The sequence below is a fragment of the Epinephelus fuscoguttatus genome, linkage group LG22 (assembly GCF_011397635.1).
Source record: "Epinephelus fuscoguttatus linkage group LG22, E.fuscoguttatus.final_Chr_v1".
Lineage (NCBI taxonomy): Eukaryota > Metazoa > Chordata > Actinopteri > Perciformes > Serranidae > Epinephelus > Epinephelus fuscoguttatus.
The window spans coordinates 11,668,591-11,683,039 of NC_064773.1; the positions used below are offsets into that span (position 1 = coordinate 11,668,591).

At 42.1% G+C, this 14,449-nt stretch overlaps 1 protein-coding gene across 1 annotated transcript; it reads left to right on the plus strand.

The window, feature by feature from the left end:
- Window positions 1-1,146: 1,146 nt before the first annotated feature.
- chpt1 (choline phosphotransferase 1) lies at window positions 1,147-12,934 on the plus strand. Its single transcript, XM_049566790.1, has 8 exons — window positions 1,147-1,599; window positions 4,829-4,976; window positions 5,093-5,234; window positions 5,360-5,444; window positions 5,910-6,041; window positions 6,136-6,294; window positions 8,313-8,438; window positions 11,407-12,934. Exons 1-8 carry the CDS (start codon window positions 1,360-1,362, stop codon window positions 11,521-11,523), a joined length of 1,149 nt encoding a protein of 382 aa, XP_049422747.1. The 5' UTR covers window positions 1,147-1,359; the 3' UTR covers window positions 11,524-12,934.
- The last annotated feature ends 1,515 nt before the right edge of the window (window positions 12,935-14,449 follow it).

A 14,449-nucleotide genomic window follows, 5' to 3' on the forward strand; every position in this document is an offset into this window, starting at 1 on the left:
TGATACATACAGTGGCATACGGTAGTCAGGATGGGCCTCATTGCATGCTATTATGACAGGCCCTAGTGCCTGATCTTGCACCTAAAGTAGCAACCGTATATTGTATCATCTTGTTACATGATTAAATAGATAGTTGACATTGGACAACTTCAACAAACCTGTCACCCAACAATCATTGTTGCAAATTTGTATATGACACAAATACCAAATAAAATAAAAAATTATGCATTTAATTGAATATTTTTTTAGATTATCTATCTTTTTTTTTTATAGTTTAAATGGAATAAACATATAATTTTGTTAAAGACTGCAACTAAAAAAGAAAGATAGAAACCCATGATGGATATGGGTTCACCTTTTTGAGGGCATATATAGCAGATGGCACCATTTTTATTTAAATGTGAGTTCTTTTTTCAACATGCATATTTCTGATGTGGCAATCTGAATCACTTGCAAGGGCAAGTGTTAGCGAGTTTCTGTCGCCCTAGTTTTTGCAGTGTGTCCTTGTTCACTTTTTATCAGCTTATTGAGCATGCTGAAATGGCGGCAGAGGCCAAATTGAAATGAGGAAAGTAAACAAATAACTATAGACAAAATAAACTTTTTATATTAGGAGAGATTACTTTTAGATTACTTTTTTATCCATTGAGCTCTCTGCCTAACACAGCCCACTCTCTCTACAGGCTCCCACCCATCACCCCTTGGGCTCCAGTGCCACTGCACTGCCTGCACTGATTATATTTACGCCCCTGAATACGTTGTAGGTAAGAGGAAAAATGTGTTTTCAATTTTGAGATGAAGTGTCCCTTTAAATCCTTTTAAATGCACATAAATATAATAAATAATATAAAATTAAGTATACTATCAAATAATATAAAAATGAATTAGTGACATTCAAACATAAATATGTGAACATTTTAATACTTACTGTTATAATAAAATATAATGGAATTAATGTATAAACATCAGTCTCTCTTTCCGCTTACTTGCAGTCGTATTACTGTATTTTTTACGTGACAACTGATTAATTTTGACATTTAATACAGCATATAACGGTTTTAATAACCTCGTATTTGCCATATGTTTGTATTTCAATTCAAACTTCCCGGTCCGCAGCCATATTATTTCCTTCCGGATCCTCGCTTCCTGCCGAGACGCCAGTCGATCAGAAACGTACCGAGTATCGACTGCTCATGGTTCCGCTGTGGAAATGGCCTCGTCTAGTCACCTAGCTATAAATGCCAAATGAGCTGCTTTATTTTGGGGGCGGCCGAGAGAAGATAGTTCCGCGTGAGCCACCACCCGGGAGTCCTTGGAAGTTTGTAACGGTAATTTGAGGAGAGACTTGGCAGAAAAACAATGCCACATTTCCTGTGGCCAGAGCCGCTGTCACCCGCACAACTGAAGCGGCTGGAGGAGCATAAATACAGCGCCTCTGGTCGGTCCCTGTTTGAGCCGCCGTGTCAGCTCTACTGGAACTGGCTCGTCCAACAAACTCCGATATGGGTCGCACCAAACACTCTCACTATCGTGGGACTGCTGGTCAATATCATCTCCACGGTGGTGCTTGCGTATTTTTGTCCCACGGCAACAGAGGAGGTGAGTAAAGCGACCTTGGCCAAAGTTTGTACCCGGGGACTAGCCCCAATTACGTGCCCTTCTCTGGTATGGGAAGAACGCGGATCCTCCATTCAGAAATCGCGTAAGTTAACGTTACGTGGCCACCTGCGCCAACCTCACACCCCTCAAAGCCACTTTACAAGATATTTCTGAGTCAACAGAGTCTACTTGTTAATTCGGCATAGATTTGAGCCTCACAGCTACTCACATTTTAAAAACATCTCCACGTCATTGATAGGGTCACCCTGCTCTCTAACACCCTCTCTGTGTTATGGCAGAAGGTCCAGGCAATATTAAAGGAATCACTTCGGGCATTTGATATTTTATTTCAGTATACAATGTAAGCCGAATTAAAGATTGTCACGTGATGGCCTGGGAGATTTGTTAAAATACAAGGTGTAACATTTGCATGGCCGCACACAAGCGAGGAAGCTTTAAATGTTGGGGTTTTTCAATTGGATTAGGTGTGACATTGCTTTGCTGTGGGAAGACTGTAACGGGAGAATACTGTACGTGTTCGTCATGTGGTCTCTCCCACATGTTTTTGGAAAGTTGTCAGCTTTGAGGTGTTGTGTGTTGCTGTCTGCCCAGGCTCACGTGGTGCTGTGTTGTTGATGGTAAAACAGGAATTTGAAGGAAATGTTGTTGCTCTTGTTCAGCTCACTCAGGGTAGTAACACTCAATTACAAATTAATAACAGATTTTTTTTAGATGACTAATTTAATGTGGAATTGCTCCAGATCTACCCATGACCCTCCAGTCACAGGCCCAGGGGCCCAAGTGTCAGGGGTCCCTTGGCCTTTATCTGCAGACATGTACTGTTTAGGAAGAGACTCAAATGACTACAAAAAGACACAAAATGACTACAGTGAGACACAAAACCACAAAAAGATGCATAATGACTACAAAGAGACACAAAATTACTACAAAAAGACATAAAATGACTACAAAAAGACACAAACTTTACCTCAAAGAGACCTAAAATTATTACAGTGGGACACAAACCCACAAAAAGATGCATAATGACTACAAAGAGACACAAAATTACTATGAAAAGACATAAAATGACTACAAGAAGACACAAAACAACCACAAAGAGCTACAACATGACTACAAAATGACATAAAATGACTACAGAGACAGAAACTTTACTTCAAAGAGACAAAAGATGACTACAGTGGAACACAAAACAACCACAAAGAGCCACAAAATTACTACAAAAAGACATAAAATGACTACAAAAGACACAAAATGACTTCAAAAGACACAAACTTTACCTCAAAGAGACACAAAATGACTACAGTGAGACACAAAACCACAAACAGATGCATAATGACCACTAAAAGACAAAACCACCACGAAGTCAGTTTCTTGCTTTTTTGTTGGAAAAATGGTGGGGTCTTTTACATATCTGTGCCCCGGGGCCCACTGTCACTTCATCCACCCATGGTCTAACATAGTCTCTGCTCCATATTTCAACAACTTAGACCTAAAATACAATAATATGCCTTGCAACAAACCTGTGACCTATAGTCCAGTTAACGTGTGTCACCAGGTTCACTGTGGAGCAGTGACCCATGCAGGTACTTAGGTGTGTTTATCAGATTTACACCTTTGTCCACTCTCAATCTGGGAACCTTCAGCTAAGTCCACAGTCCATGCAGCATGCTGTTACTGTCAAATTCCACATGTGCAAAGGTATTCCAGTTTCCCTTACTCATTGTTTAGTGCTGCATAATGCAAACCTGGCCACTCTTCTTCATGGACTGTAAACATACAGAGGCTCCACGCCTGTGCAAACAAACACATACTAGAGGAATTTAAACAATAATGGACACAGTTGAGCGTTCTCCCTAACCTCTGTGATAACCCTGAACAGGCAGACCCTGTCCCCACCACTCTATGAGGCATTTAGGACATGGACTTTAAAGACAACAGCGGGATCTCTGAATATTTAGGACAGCATGAGATTCTTGATCATTGTGGACACACAGACGATCTTTGTGTCCCGCTCTCACACACTCAGTCACAAGCATACACACATTGTAGTGATAAACACACTGTGTTGGCTGGCTCCACCGTCCAGATGGTCCATAACCTCCACCCCAGTTAGAGGAACTGAGTCACGCCAGTCAGCTGGAATCGCTCTTTCTCAATACCTAAAGCACACACACAGATACATGGAGTGTGTGCACATGGCAAGGCACTAAAATACATTTTGTAACAGTTGTATTACTACTCAGAAGTTGCTGTGCTTTAAGTGATGAGGTGCCTTGTAAACGGTAGCCACAAGAGCCACACAGATCCTGATCCGTCTCATTCTGTGATCCATTTCTTAAAATTACAGCCATATCTAGAGATCAGTTACAACAGCAATACAAACATTTTTAGCTTTCAAACACCTATTACACGCTCGACCAGCCATATTTAGATAAATAAATCATTTTAAAAACAACTAAAAATGTTAGAATACATTTAAACAAGTGAGTTAGCAAACAAACACGAATAAATAACAAAGAAAAAAAGAAAAATCTGGTTAATACAGTATAATATATTAGTGCGTAGGCATAATAATGTGCGTACACTGACAGCAGGTTTATCAAAAAGGTACAGCAGGAGTGTATGATTTCAGAATCAAAAATACTTTATAGTTTTTTGCAGTTTCTCTAATATATGAACATATAAAATGATTATAAATTAAGAAGTATGCAAAAACATGAAAATGTGTGCATTATGCTCCAATATGTAACAAAATATATATAAATAGAAAAACAAGAAGCTTGTACAAATATGTGCATCATAATAACGTGTGTTAAATATAAATGCAAATATTGCAGAAGTAAGAAATAAATAAGACTGTTAGGTGAAATAACGTCGCACAGTTGAGTCATTGCACAATTTATTGCACGTTTCCATTACCTCACAGTAATCCTTTATCCTCGTAGCAGGGGAAACATCGTTTCATGATCAGTTTAAATTTTGTAGCTATCAGTCTATACTACATAAAGTAATAATTGACGAAAGAGGTTATTTTGCTGTGTTCACTGTGTGCACCGCAATGTTGCTTTGACGTCAGGTTTGTTTATGTTGGCAAACAGGCTTTGTGGACCGTTCCATTGCACTTCACTGTGTGAAGGAGGTAGTTTTTTTCCGAGTTTTGAGTACAATAGATTGCAGATTAAAGTCCCTCTCCCTCCTCCACCTCCAGGCTCCAGCATGGGCCTTCATCATGAGCGCTCTGGGCCTGTTCATCTACCAGTCTCTGGACGCCATTGATGGGAAGCAGGCCAGGAGGACAAACAACAGCTCACCTCTGGGGGAGCTCTTCGACCACGGCTGCGATGCTGTCTCCACAGGTAGCTGCCTCACTGGACAGCTGAACCCAAACTACAGAATATTAAGAGTGGCTGCAGAGCTTTAGTGGATCAGGGAGAGATTTTTATCGTCTGTTGTTTTGTCTTTCTTGTGTCAGTCTTTGTTGCCGTGGGAACATGCATTTCATGTGGAATAGGAAGATACCCAAATTGGATGTTCTTCTGTGGTTTCATTGGGATGTTCATGTTCTTCTGCGCCCACTGGCAGACCTATGTGTCCGGGACCCTGCGCTTTGGCCTGTAAGTCACACATTCATCTTGTCCAGAAAGAATATAGATGCTGCTCTGTGCCTGTACGACTGTGAAACCATTATATTGTCACTTAAATTAATGATCTCGCTCTCCCTCTGTCACTAACTTTGCAGGATCGACGTCACAGAGGTGCAGATCGCCATCATAATCATGTATTTGATGTCAGCTTTCGGAGGCGTGAGCCTTTGGCAAACCACGGTAACTGAGAATGACAGATTTTGTACAGTCACATGTACAGATGCTCAAATACTGTACACACACAGGAACACTTTCATTTCACCTTGTAGTAGTCAAAGATTTTCCTCCGTTAGTTTTCACACCGAACTAATTCTGATCATTTCCTAGTTTTTAGTCGTCATTCTAGTCTTTAAATAGAATTTGTGTTTTACTTTTACTCCGTGCTGCCTTTGGAGGCTTGACTTAACATCACATGAGAGAAGTGAGAAGGTAAATATGGCTAGCTAACGCCATGGCAACAGGTCATCTATTGGACATGATCTGGCTCAAAAAGCTGATGATGTCACCTGCATTTTTTTTTTCTTTTTGCTTTGCCCTCCCATCATGCTCGGCATGCCTGCAGCTTCCATATTAGCACTTTACTTCCTGCTAGAAGGAGAACGCGTTGTGTCTAAGCATTAATTTTGGCTGCATGTGTTTCCATAGTTGCCTGTCATTGGACTGAAGCTATACTACTTCCCCATCATGGGCATCATCGGCGGGGCTCTCTACTCCTGCTACAACTACTTCTATGTCATTTTGAACGGAGGTGTCGGCAAAAACGGCTCCACTGTGGCTGTAAGTCCACAAACACATCTACTCCTCACACAAAGTCTGATCTAAGTCAGAAGCTATATTGTGATGCGTGCTTAATAACTGTCCCTCTGTACAGGACACCAGTGTGCTGACTCCTGGTTTGCACATCGGCCTCATCCTCACGCTGGCCTTCATCATTTTCAAGAAGTCGTCCAGCGAGCTGTTCGAGCTCCACCCCTGTCTCTACCTGCTCGCCTTTGGCATGGTCACCTCCAAGATCTCCAACAAGCTGGTGGTACGTTTCATCTTGTCTTTAAGTTGTAATCCAAACTGTTTCAGCCTTGGTTGATGTGGCAACACCTATGGTTACCATGGTGACAGCAAGCAAGGTTTAGTACAACAGTTAACACTTAATGAGCAGCTGCTTTGTGGTATGCATGTTTCTAGTGCAACCAAACAAACTTGCATTGTTTAAATGTTGTTCCCAGCCAAGACAACGTCATGATGGCTGGTATTGCTTTCACCTTGTGTGTCATCATGCCAAAATGTGGTCCTAGTGACACCAAATTGTAGCAGGAACTACCTCAGAACACATTTTGAGTACTTTGGCTAGTGTTTAAACTTTACAGGTGTGTAATTGGGAACAAAATGACGGACAACTTTCAAGACGTGTGTGGTGCGATCAAGGGGGACGGAAGTAGGAGGGTAGCAATTAGGGAAAGAGGCCGTTGCCCCCCAACACATACATTCACACCCCTGGCCAACGTTTGCTTTAGGGCATGGATCACGGTGTCGGGGATGGAGAGATCTCCTCGCAAGATGGTCTCTACTTTATGTTGTGGATGCTCTAACCTCTATGATAAATACACTGAGACTCCTGTGACGGCTTCACAATAAAAACCACCCAGTGTTTGGTCAGTTGAACATCTTTAATGTGAAGCAGCAGCTGATTCAGTTGTAGGACAGTAACAGTAAACGGTGAGTCTGTTGTAAATGACATACTAGAGACCGTCTTGTGATGGGAACAGTCATGCCTGGATACTGTCTGTCGATGAGTCTGTGGTGGCCGGTGCTGTCCTGTTTGCTGCTGTGTGCCGGGGCAGCATGTTGAGGTTAGCAGAGGCCAACAGACTCAACAAACTGATTAGCAATGCCAGTGATGTCGTGGGGGTGGAGCTGGACTCTGTGGGGGCAAGATATGTGCCATTTTGGACAAGGTATCTGACCACCAACACAGGAGCACATTCAGTATCAGACTCATTCCCCCAAGATGCACCACAGAGTGCAACAGGAAGTCATTCCTGCCTGTGGCTTTCAACCTGTATGACTCCTCCCTCAGATCATCAGCCGCCCTGAGTCAATAGACTGTCATCAGGACTTCATTAACCTTCTGCATTTATAATTGATTATCTACTGGGTGCAGTTATTCAGCTGTCTATTCTTGTTTTATTCTATTGATGTATATAATGTAGTTACATTTTCACACTAACAGCCTCGGCACAGTGACAATATATATTTTGTTTTTAATATTTTTAACATCTTAAGCACTAGTGTTAAACACTGTAGCATAATGCACATTTTATTTTATTTTTAATGCACATTTTCATGTTTTTTATTTAATTTCATTGCTTTATATTAACAAACTTCTATGTCATACACATAGTCTTACTTCTTATAATTCTCTATTCTTTACATCAGAGCGACCGTATCGAATCACAATTTCTCCTCATGCATCAATAAAGTATTTCTGATTCAAATTCTGATCTAGCAGTCCACAACGTGGGCCAGAGGCATGAAGTGAGGGGGCTAATGGCTCTTCCCGACTTCCTATACTCCCTACTTCCTGCTTCCTTGCTCAGACCATACTCATTTTCAAATTCAGCCTTCACTGTGATCTCAAGTACACACCTGTGAAGTTGTCTGATTGCGTCTTGCACGGTTGCGACAGACAGACAGACAGACAGACAGACAGACAGACAGACATATAAAGTACTCAAAACTGCTTCTGTGGTGTTTCCACTATACCAGGTGTCTCCAGGACTACATGCTGATGATAAACACACACACACACACACACACAAACACTACCAGCCAAAGTAGTGTTGAAAATTACTGTTAAATAACTGTTAACTGTGACGTTGTCATGCTGGTTGTCATGCTGGTCATGCTGCAGTGTTCCCTCTAAGTCCCTCCTGTGTGTGAAGGCAAATTGAATTCAGCTCGGAAATGGCGGACTCCGCCACTCCACCACATTCATCATGCCTACATTTAATCAGTGTTTCCTTCCTCTCATGTGTCCCTGTTTCTCTGTAGATTGCACACATGACCAAGAGTGAGCTGCACCTCCCGGACACGGCCTTCATAGGCCCTGGCCTCCTCTTCCTCAACCAGTACTTCAACAGCTTCATCGACGAACACATAGTCCTCTGGATCGCCATGGTAGGTGTCTGACACATTTGTAGTATTAACAGTTTTTTAAAGGGGTAAAGATTTAATATCACAGTATAACATCCTCAACTACTAATCACCATGCACAAGTACCAAATACAAGCATCTAACTGATCCACTGTTTGACTATTGGTGATGTATAATCAATCACTTTTAATTATTGTCAGCAAAAAGTTTGGTGTTTTTGAGAGATTGTTCTGTTCAGTTTAGGCTTAAAATGATGAAAACAAAGGTCTGATTTGTATTGAGAGATTCCCAACATGTGCACATTTTTTAACCTTATATTTGACGGTGTGAAACGCTTTCTCTCACAGTGGCAGTCTGGGCACTGTGGTGTTATAAAACCTGTATATTCAGTCTTCATGAGGCTGCACCCATGACTCAACATACAGACAGGAGCAAACATGTTAGTAGAACTGTTGCAGAGAAATATATCGTGCAACCAGAAAAAGACTACCAGCTGTTTCATAATAAATAATAAATTGTTCTTGCAGCACACATGCTTCTATTGAGAGCAAAACGTTTTCATGACAGTGTGACTGAGCCAGCTGTAGTAAAAACACGCAAGACACGCAGGTTATGACTGACAAGAAGAGCACATAAAGTCTATGTACACGTAAGCACAGTGTGGTTCTCGATCCTGTGTGTGGGACTTTCACTTTAGCTAATCAGGGACTGAGGTGTTGGTCGAAGTTCAGTGCCAAGTTCCTTTAGACTAATGGGATGACTCAACATAAACCTTCCTTTGACATCTATGGCTCGTGTTCTTCTGCCCAGCCTTGATATGAGAGCCTGACTGTGGGTCTTCCTACAACTTTACACTTTACCTGGCTGCAATGACAACATCCAGGTATTTTCACACAGTCAAAATGCAGGTTGAATGCGTGGTCATAATCCTGGGTGATCTGCAGTGTTCATGTGTGAACAAAGAACTTGTTGGGACAGAAAACACGCAGTTCTCAGGCTCAGGAGGAGCTGAAATGAGGTTCTGTCGCAGCCCTATAGGGCCGTGCACACCCACATAGGTGTTTCCAGTTATTCTGGCTGATTAGACCTCTGCTTAACAAAACATCAGCGTGTCTCTGAATGATTAAAGTGTAAGATGAGGGACATCAAACATTTCGACAAGTCACAGCAGGAAAACCACAGATGTCACTAATGACATTAATTACACCTGGTGTGGTGCATGCACTCACTGGGACACTTTAATGGAACAGAGCCATTGTTAATCCAGTAAAATACACCTGTGCTTCTCCTGCTGTGACTTGTCAAAATAGGCTCATTTGAGATGAACGATAGCCACACAAGAGTAAACTTTCATTGCACAAATTGAGACTAATAACCGACAATCTAACGTTGAATATTACAATTACACAGACAATTAGGATTTTTCCATAATGCCCTTGGTCTTGCAGTTGGTGGAGAGCAACTGCTCACCTGGCTCTTAAAGCTGCAGCCACCTTAATCTCATGAGGTTATCATTGCCCTAGTCTGAGTGGGTGGAAGTTCGCTGCAAAGATTAGCCTCTCATTGGGCGGAACGAGCCACCCACTGAAGTCCCGCCCTACCACCTCCGGTTGCAGTTTTCAACATGTCCTTTACTAACTTTTGAGGTGTTTGATCTTGCGTTTTTCTGCCATGGTTTGCATCCTGTAGGCGATATTTTTGTGGGTGTGTTACACCAAAACCTGTTTCCACCCGGCAATATTTTGCAAGCGCGCCGTTGCTGTGGCACCGCCAAGAACGACTGTGATTGGTTGAAAGAAATACAAGCAGCTGGGGCGTTTTTTTCTCCAATCTTAAAGTGAGAGTCGGCCCAGCCAGACCTTTCTTTTCTTGAGAAAGGTCTGGTGAGCGAGACTATCATTGCCCACATGTGCATGACGTCAGAGCAAGTTGGGATCAAGTCAGACTTACTCTAACAGGCATCTCAAATGAGCCTACTATCTCCTCATGAAGGTTTAAACTGAGGGAGAGCAATCAAGTCTGGCCTGTTCACACCCACACCCTCCTGAGTAAAGGTGTATTGGGGAAAAAAGTTAAAACACCTGTGTGGGTGGACCATGGATAGTGGGCCTTTTTTATGTGGGGATATCAAAATAAAACAATTCCTCACTTCCTAGTGGTGGATGCAGTACTGAAAAGCAATACTCAAGTAAAAGTAAAAAAAGTACCTGGTTAATGAATTACTCAAAGTACTACTTACAATGGTTAGTGGGGAGTTAACACGCTCTCCCTGTGTCAGCATGGGTTTTCTCCAGGTACTCCAGCTTCCTCCCACAGTCCAAAGACATGCAGGTTAATTGGTGACTCTAAATTGTCCGTAGGTGTGAATGTGAGTGTGAATGGTTGTCTGTCTCTATGTGTCAGCCCTGCGATAGTCTGGTGACCTGTCTAGGGTGTACCCTGCCTCTCGCCCAGTGTCAACTGGGATAGGCTCCAGCACCTAAGTCGACTGTAATGATGTAGTCCCAACTCTCACCTATGGTCATGAGCTCTGGGTAGTGATTGAAGGAACAAGATCGCGGATACAAGCAGCTGATATAAGTTTCCTCAGAAAGGTGGCTGGGCTCAGCCTTAGAGATAGGGTAAGGAGCTCGGACATCCGGAGGGAGCTCGGAGTAGCGCCGCTGCTCCTTCACGTCGAAAGGGGTCAGTTGAGGTGGTTTGGGCATCTGATCAGGATGCCTCCTGGGGGCCTCCTGCTGGAGGTGTTTTGGGCATGTCCCACTGGTAGGAGGCCCCGGGGCAGACCCAGAACACACAGGAGGGTTTACATATCTCATCTGGCCTGGGGACGTCTTGGGTTCTCCCAGGAGGAGCTGGAAGACATCGCTGTGGAGAGGGACGTCTGGGGTGCTTTGCTCAGCCTGCTGCCCCCCTGATCTGGCTTCAGATAAGCAGGTAATGCAGTTGTAGTGAAGTATATTTATTTTTTATCCTCTCCATCTCTCTTCAGGTCTTCTCTCTTCTGGATCTAACACGCTACTGCACGGGTGTGTGCCTCCAGATCGCCTCCCACCTGCGCATCCGGGTCTTCAGCATCACGCCGCCGAGCAACGCTCACCGCGACTGACGGCTTGCCCGGCGGGAGGAGGCGGGGGAGGATGCAGACCTCTCCCCGCTCCTGAAAGCAGATGATGACGACGAGGAGGGACATTCCTCCTCGACCCTGAGCCACTGCAGCCTTGACAAAGTGACCACCTCTGAGTAAAAACTGCCTCTCCCACAAGACGGAAAAATAAAACCAACTAAACTCTACAAACCAAAAAAAAAAAAGAAAAAGTTTTGAAAAGCATGGAATGGAAGATTATACGGGACTAAAGTTTCCCTTCAAAGTTTTTAATTTAGACGAAAGTGCATGTCAGAAAAGAAGAGTTCCTGCTTGTTCAACTCAAATGCCAAAATGTTTCTCTAACCTTTGCTTGGGCAAATATCAAAGTAGTTTTGTCGGTTTTAAATTTTCAGACATGTTATTGTCATACATTTCATAAATATACAGCGAATATCGAGATAAATCTCTTTGATGTATGCTCAAACTAAACGGACTAACTCTTGGAAGTTTTCTTAATCATTTGTTTTATTTATTAAAAAAATCTGACTTAAATCAGGGCTTAAAAAATGCAGATAATTTTTTTTTAAATGACCTTTAAAACCTCATAATTTCCAATGAAATTTGCAATGTGGGCTGGCAGGTTGTCAATGCGGTATGTGGCGGGGTAACGGTGTGTGTGTTAGTGCCGAAAGCAACGACGGGTTCTCTATCAGGCTTCTCTTAGAAACACCTTTACATTAATATTTGTATCCTCAGTTACTCATCTCGTCCTACATTCCTGGAAATAAAATAACGCCTTACCTCCGGCCTTTTAGAGCACCGTCGACTGATGAAGCATTAACACACAACTCGTTCTGCTTTCTCTGTTCTTCTCCCTAAAGGGCTAATTATGTTGTGATTGTACAGAATTCAAATGAAAACGCCTTAAATATTTTTGTTGTAATTACTGTTAAACTTGTGAATATTTAAAACAGCTTTGTACGTTTGGTTTTTTTCACTGAAGTATCATACCAGATGCAACGACAGTAATAATACAATGCTACGCCACTGTTCACTCTTCAAGTTTCTTCACTCATACAAAGGTACATGATGTATGTTCAAGATTTGTTGGATTATCTGACTCATTATTCAGGTTCATACGGATCAAAGGGGATGTTTCTGTAGTGCGGGTAAACTATATAAGGGTAAAAAACTATTGTACTTTTAAAATTATCTTCCTCTCAGATTCTGCTCCGGCAGGATTATGGACACTAAAAAGAGGGGCATGTTCTAAAAAGATGGTTTTCTGTTGGACTTTGGAACTATGCATTGACATGTTCACCCTTTGATTTCAACACCATGTTGCACTGTTCAATAATACAGTAAAACACATTTCTACTAACAGGTACTGTATAAGTGGAAAAGATTGTAATAAAGAAAATATTTTTCAGGATTTGTTGTTACTGTTGGCAGTGAAAGACGCACTCACATCCTTTACTAATGTCAAAGTCCCAATGAAACATGTTGACTTGTCACAGGAGGGAAAGCACCGGTGTGAATCATGAAATTAATGATGGCTGCATTCCATTTAGCAGCTCTGACTTCAGGTTCTTGTTATTGTGCATGCTGACTTGCTGTCACTCAAACTGGAACTCTAGTTGTGAAGCACACACACAGTTTTAGGCATGACAAAAACTACAAAAGAAAACAGGAAGTTATTAGTTTAACTTGATAGTCTTTTTTTTTTATAGGGACGTCGGTGGCTTATTGGATAGAGCAGGTGCCCCATGTACAAGGCTGTTGCCGCAGTGGCCTGGGTTTGACTCCAGCCTGTGGCCCTTTGCTGCATGTCATTCCTCCTCTCTCTCCCCCTTTCACACTTGACTTTCCTATCAATTAAAGGCAAAACTGCCCCAAAAAAAATAGAACAAAAAAGAAAGCCATGATGCAGATGGGTTTGCCTTTTTGTGGGCATATATAGAAATCACACCTTTTTTGTTCGACAGCAGTTTACAAAACATAACATTTTTTTTCACAATTAAAGAACTTTGTAGAACATTTGGGGAGAAATTAAGTGTACATATTAGCGCGATATGTTGGGGAGACTTGAGGAGGGATTAAAGAGAAAAAAAAATAGACTAGCAGTCAGTGAGGTTTGTTTGACTAAACATCATAGGGTCTTTCTCAGGTCGTAGGGGTTTTTCATATTTCACCCACTTCGCCCAGAATTTAATGAACACATTTTTCTGAAGATGAAGAGAAAAAGTAATCTTTTCCATAAAGAAATTGCACCATTTTTAATTTAACATGAGTTCTTCTGTAAACACGGGCGTATTTCCAGGTGGCAATCAGGCTCCTCCACCCCACAGCTCTCAACTCAACTGCACTACCTGCACTCTCTATATTTACACCCCTGGAGCCATAATTAGTGTCATTACTGACACCCGTGCATGTCCTACTCTGACAAGTCAAAATGTCTGCTGTGCAAAAGGCCTATACCACTATGTAAAAATACTCTATTACAAGTTAAATTCCAGCACTCAAACTTATACTTAAGTTAAAGAACAGAGTTATCAGCTAAACATACTTAAAGGGACAGTTCACCCCACAATCAAAAATACACATTTTTACTCTTACTGGTAGTGCTGTTTATCATTCTAGATTGTTTTGGTGTGAGTTGTGAAGTGCTGGAGATATCTGCCGTAGAGATGTCTGCCTTATCTTTAATGTAATGGAACTAGATGGCACTCGACTTGTGGTGCTCAAAGTGCCAAAAAATACATTTGAAAACTCAGCAGCAATGTCTCTTTCCAGAAATCATGACCCAGACACTCCACAGACCTTGTTGTGAGCAGTTTCATGAAGGAACTATGCCAACCGTATCACTGCAGAAGGAAACGTGCATCTACTCATAGACAAGAGGCTCGTGCTCGTGACAGTGTTAGATGTAAGCAATAAAGAGAGCCCC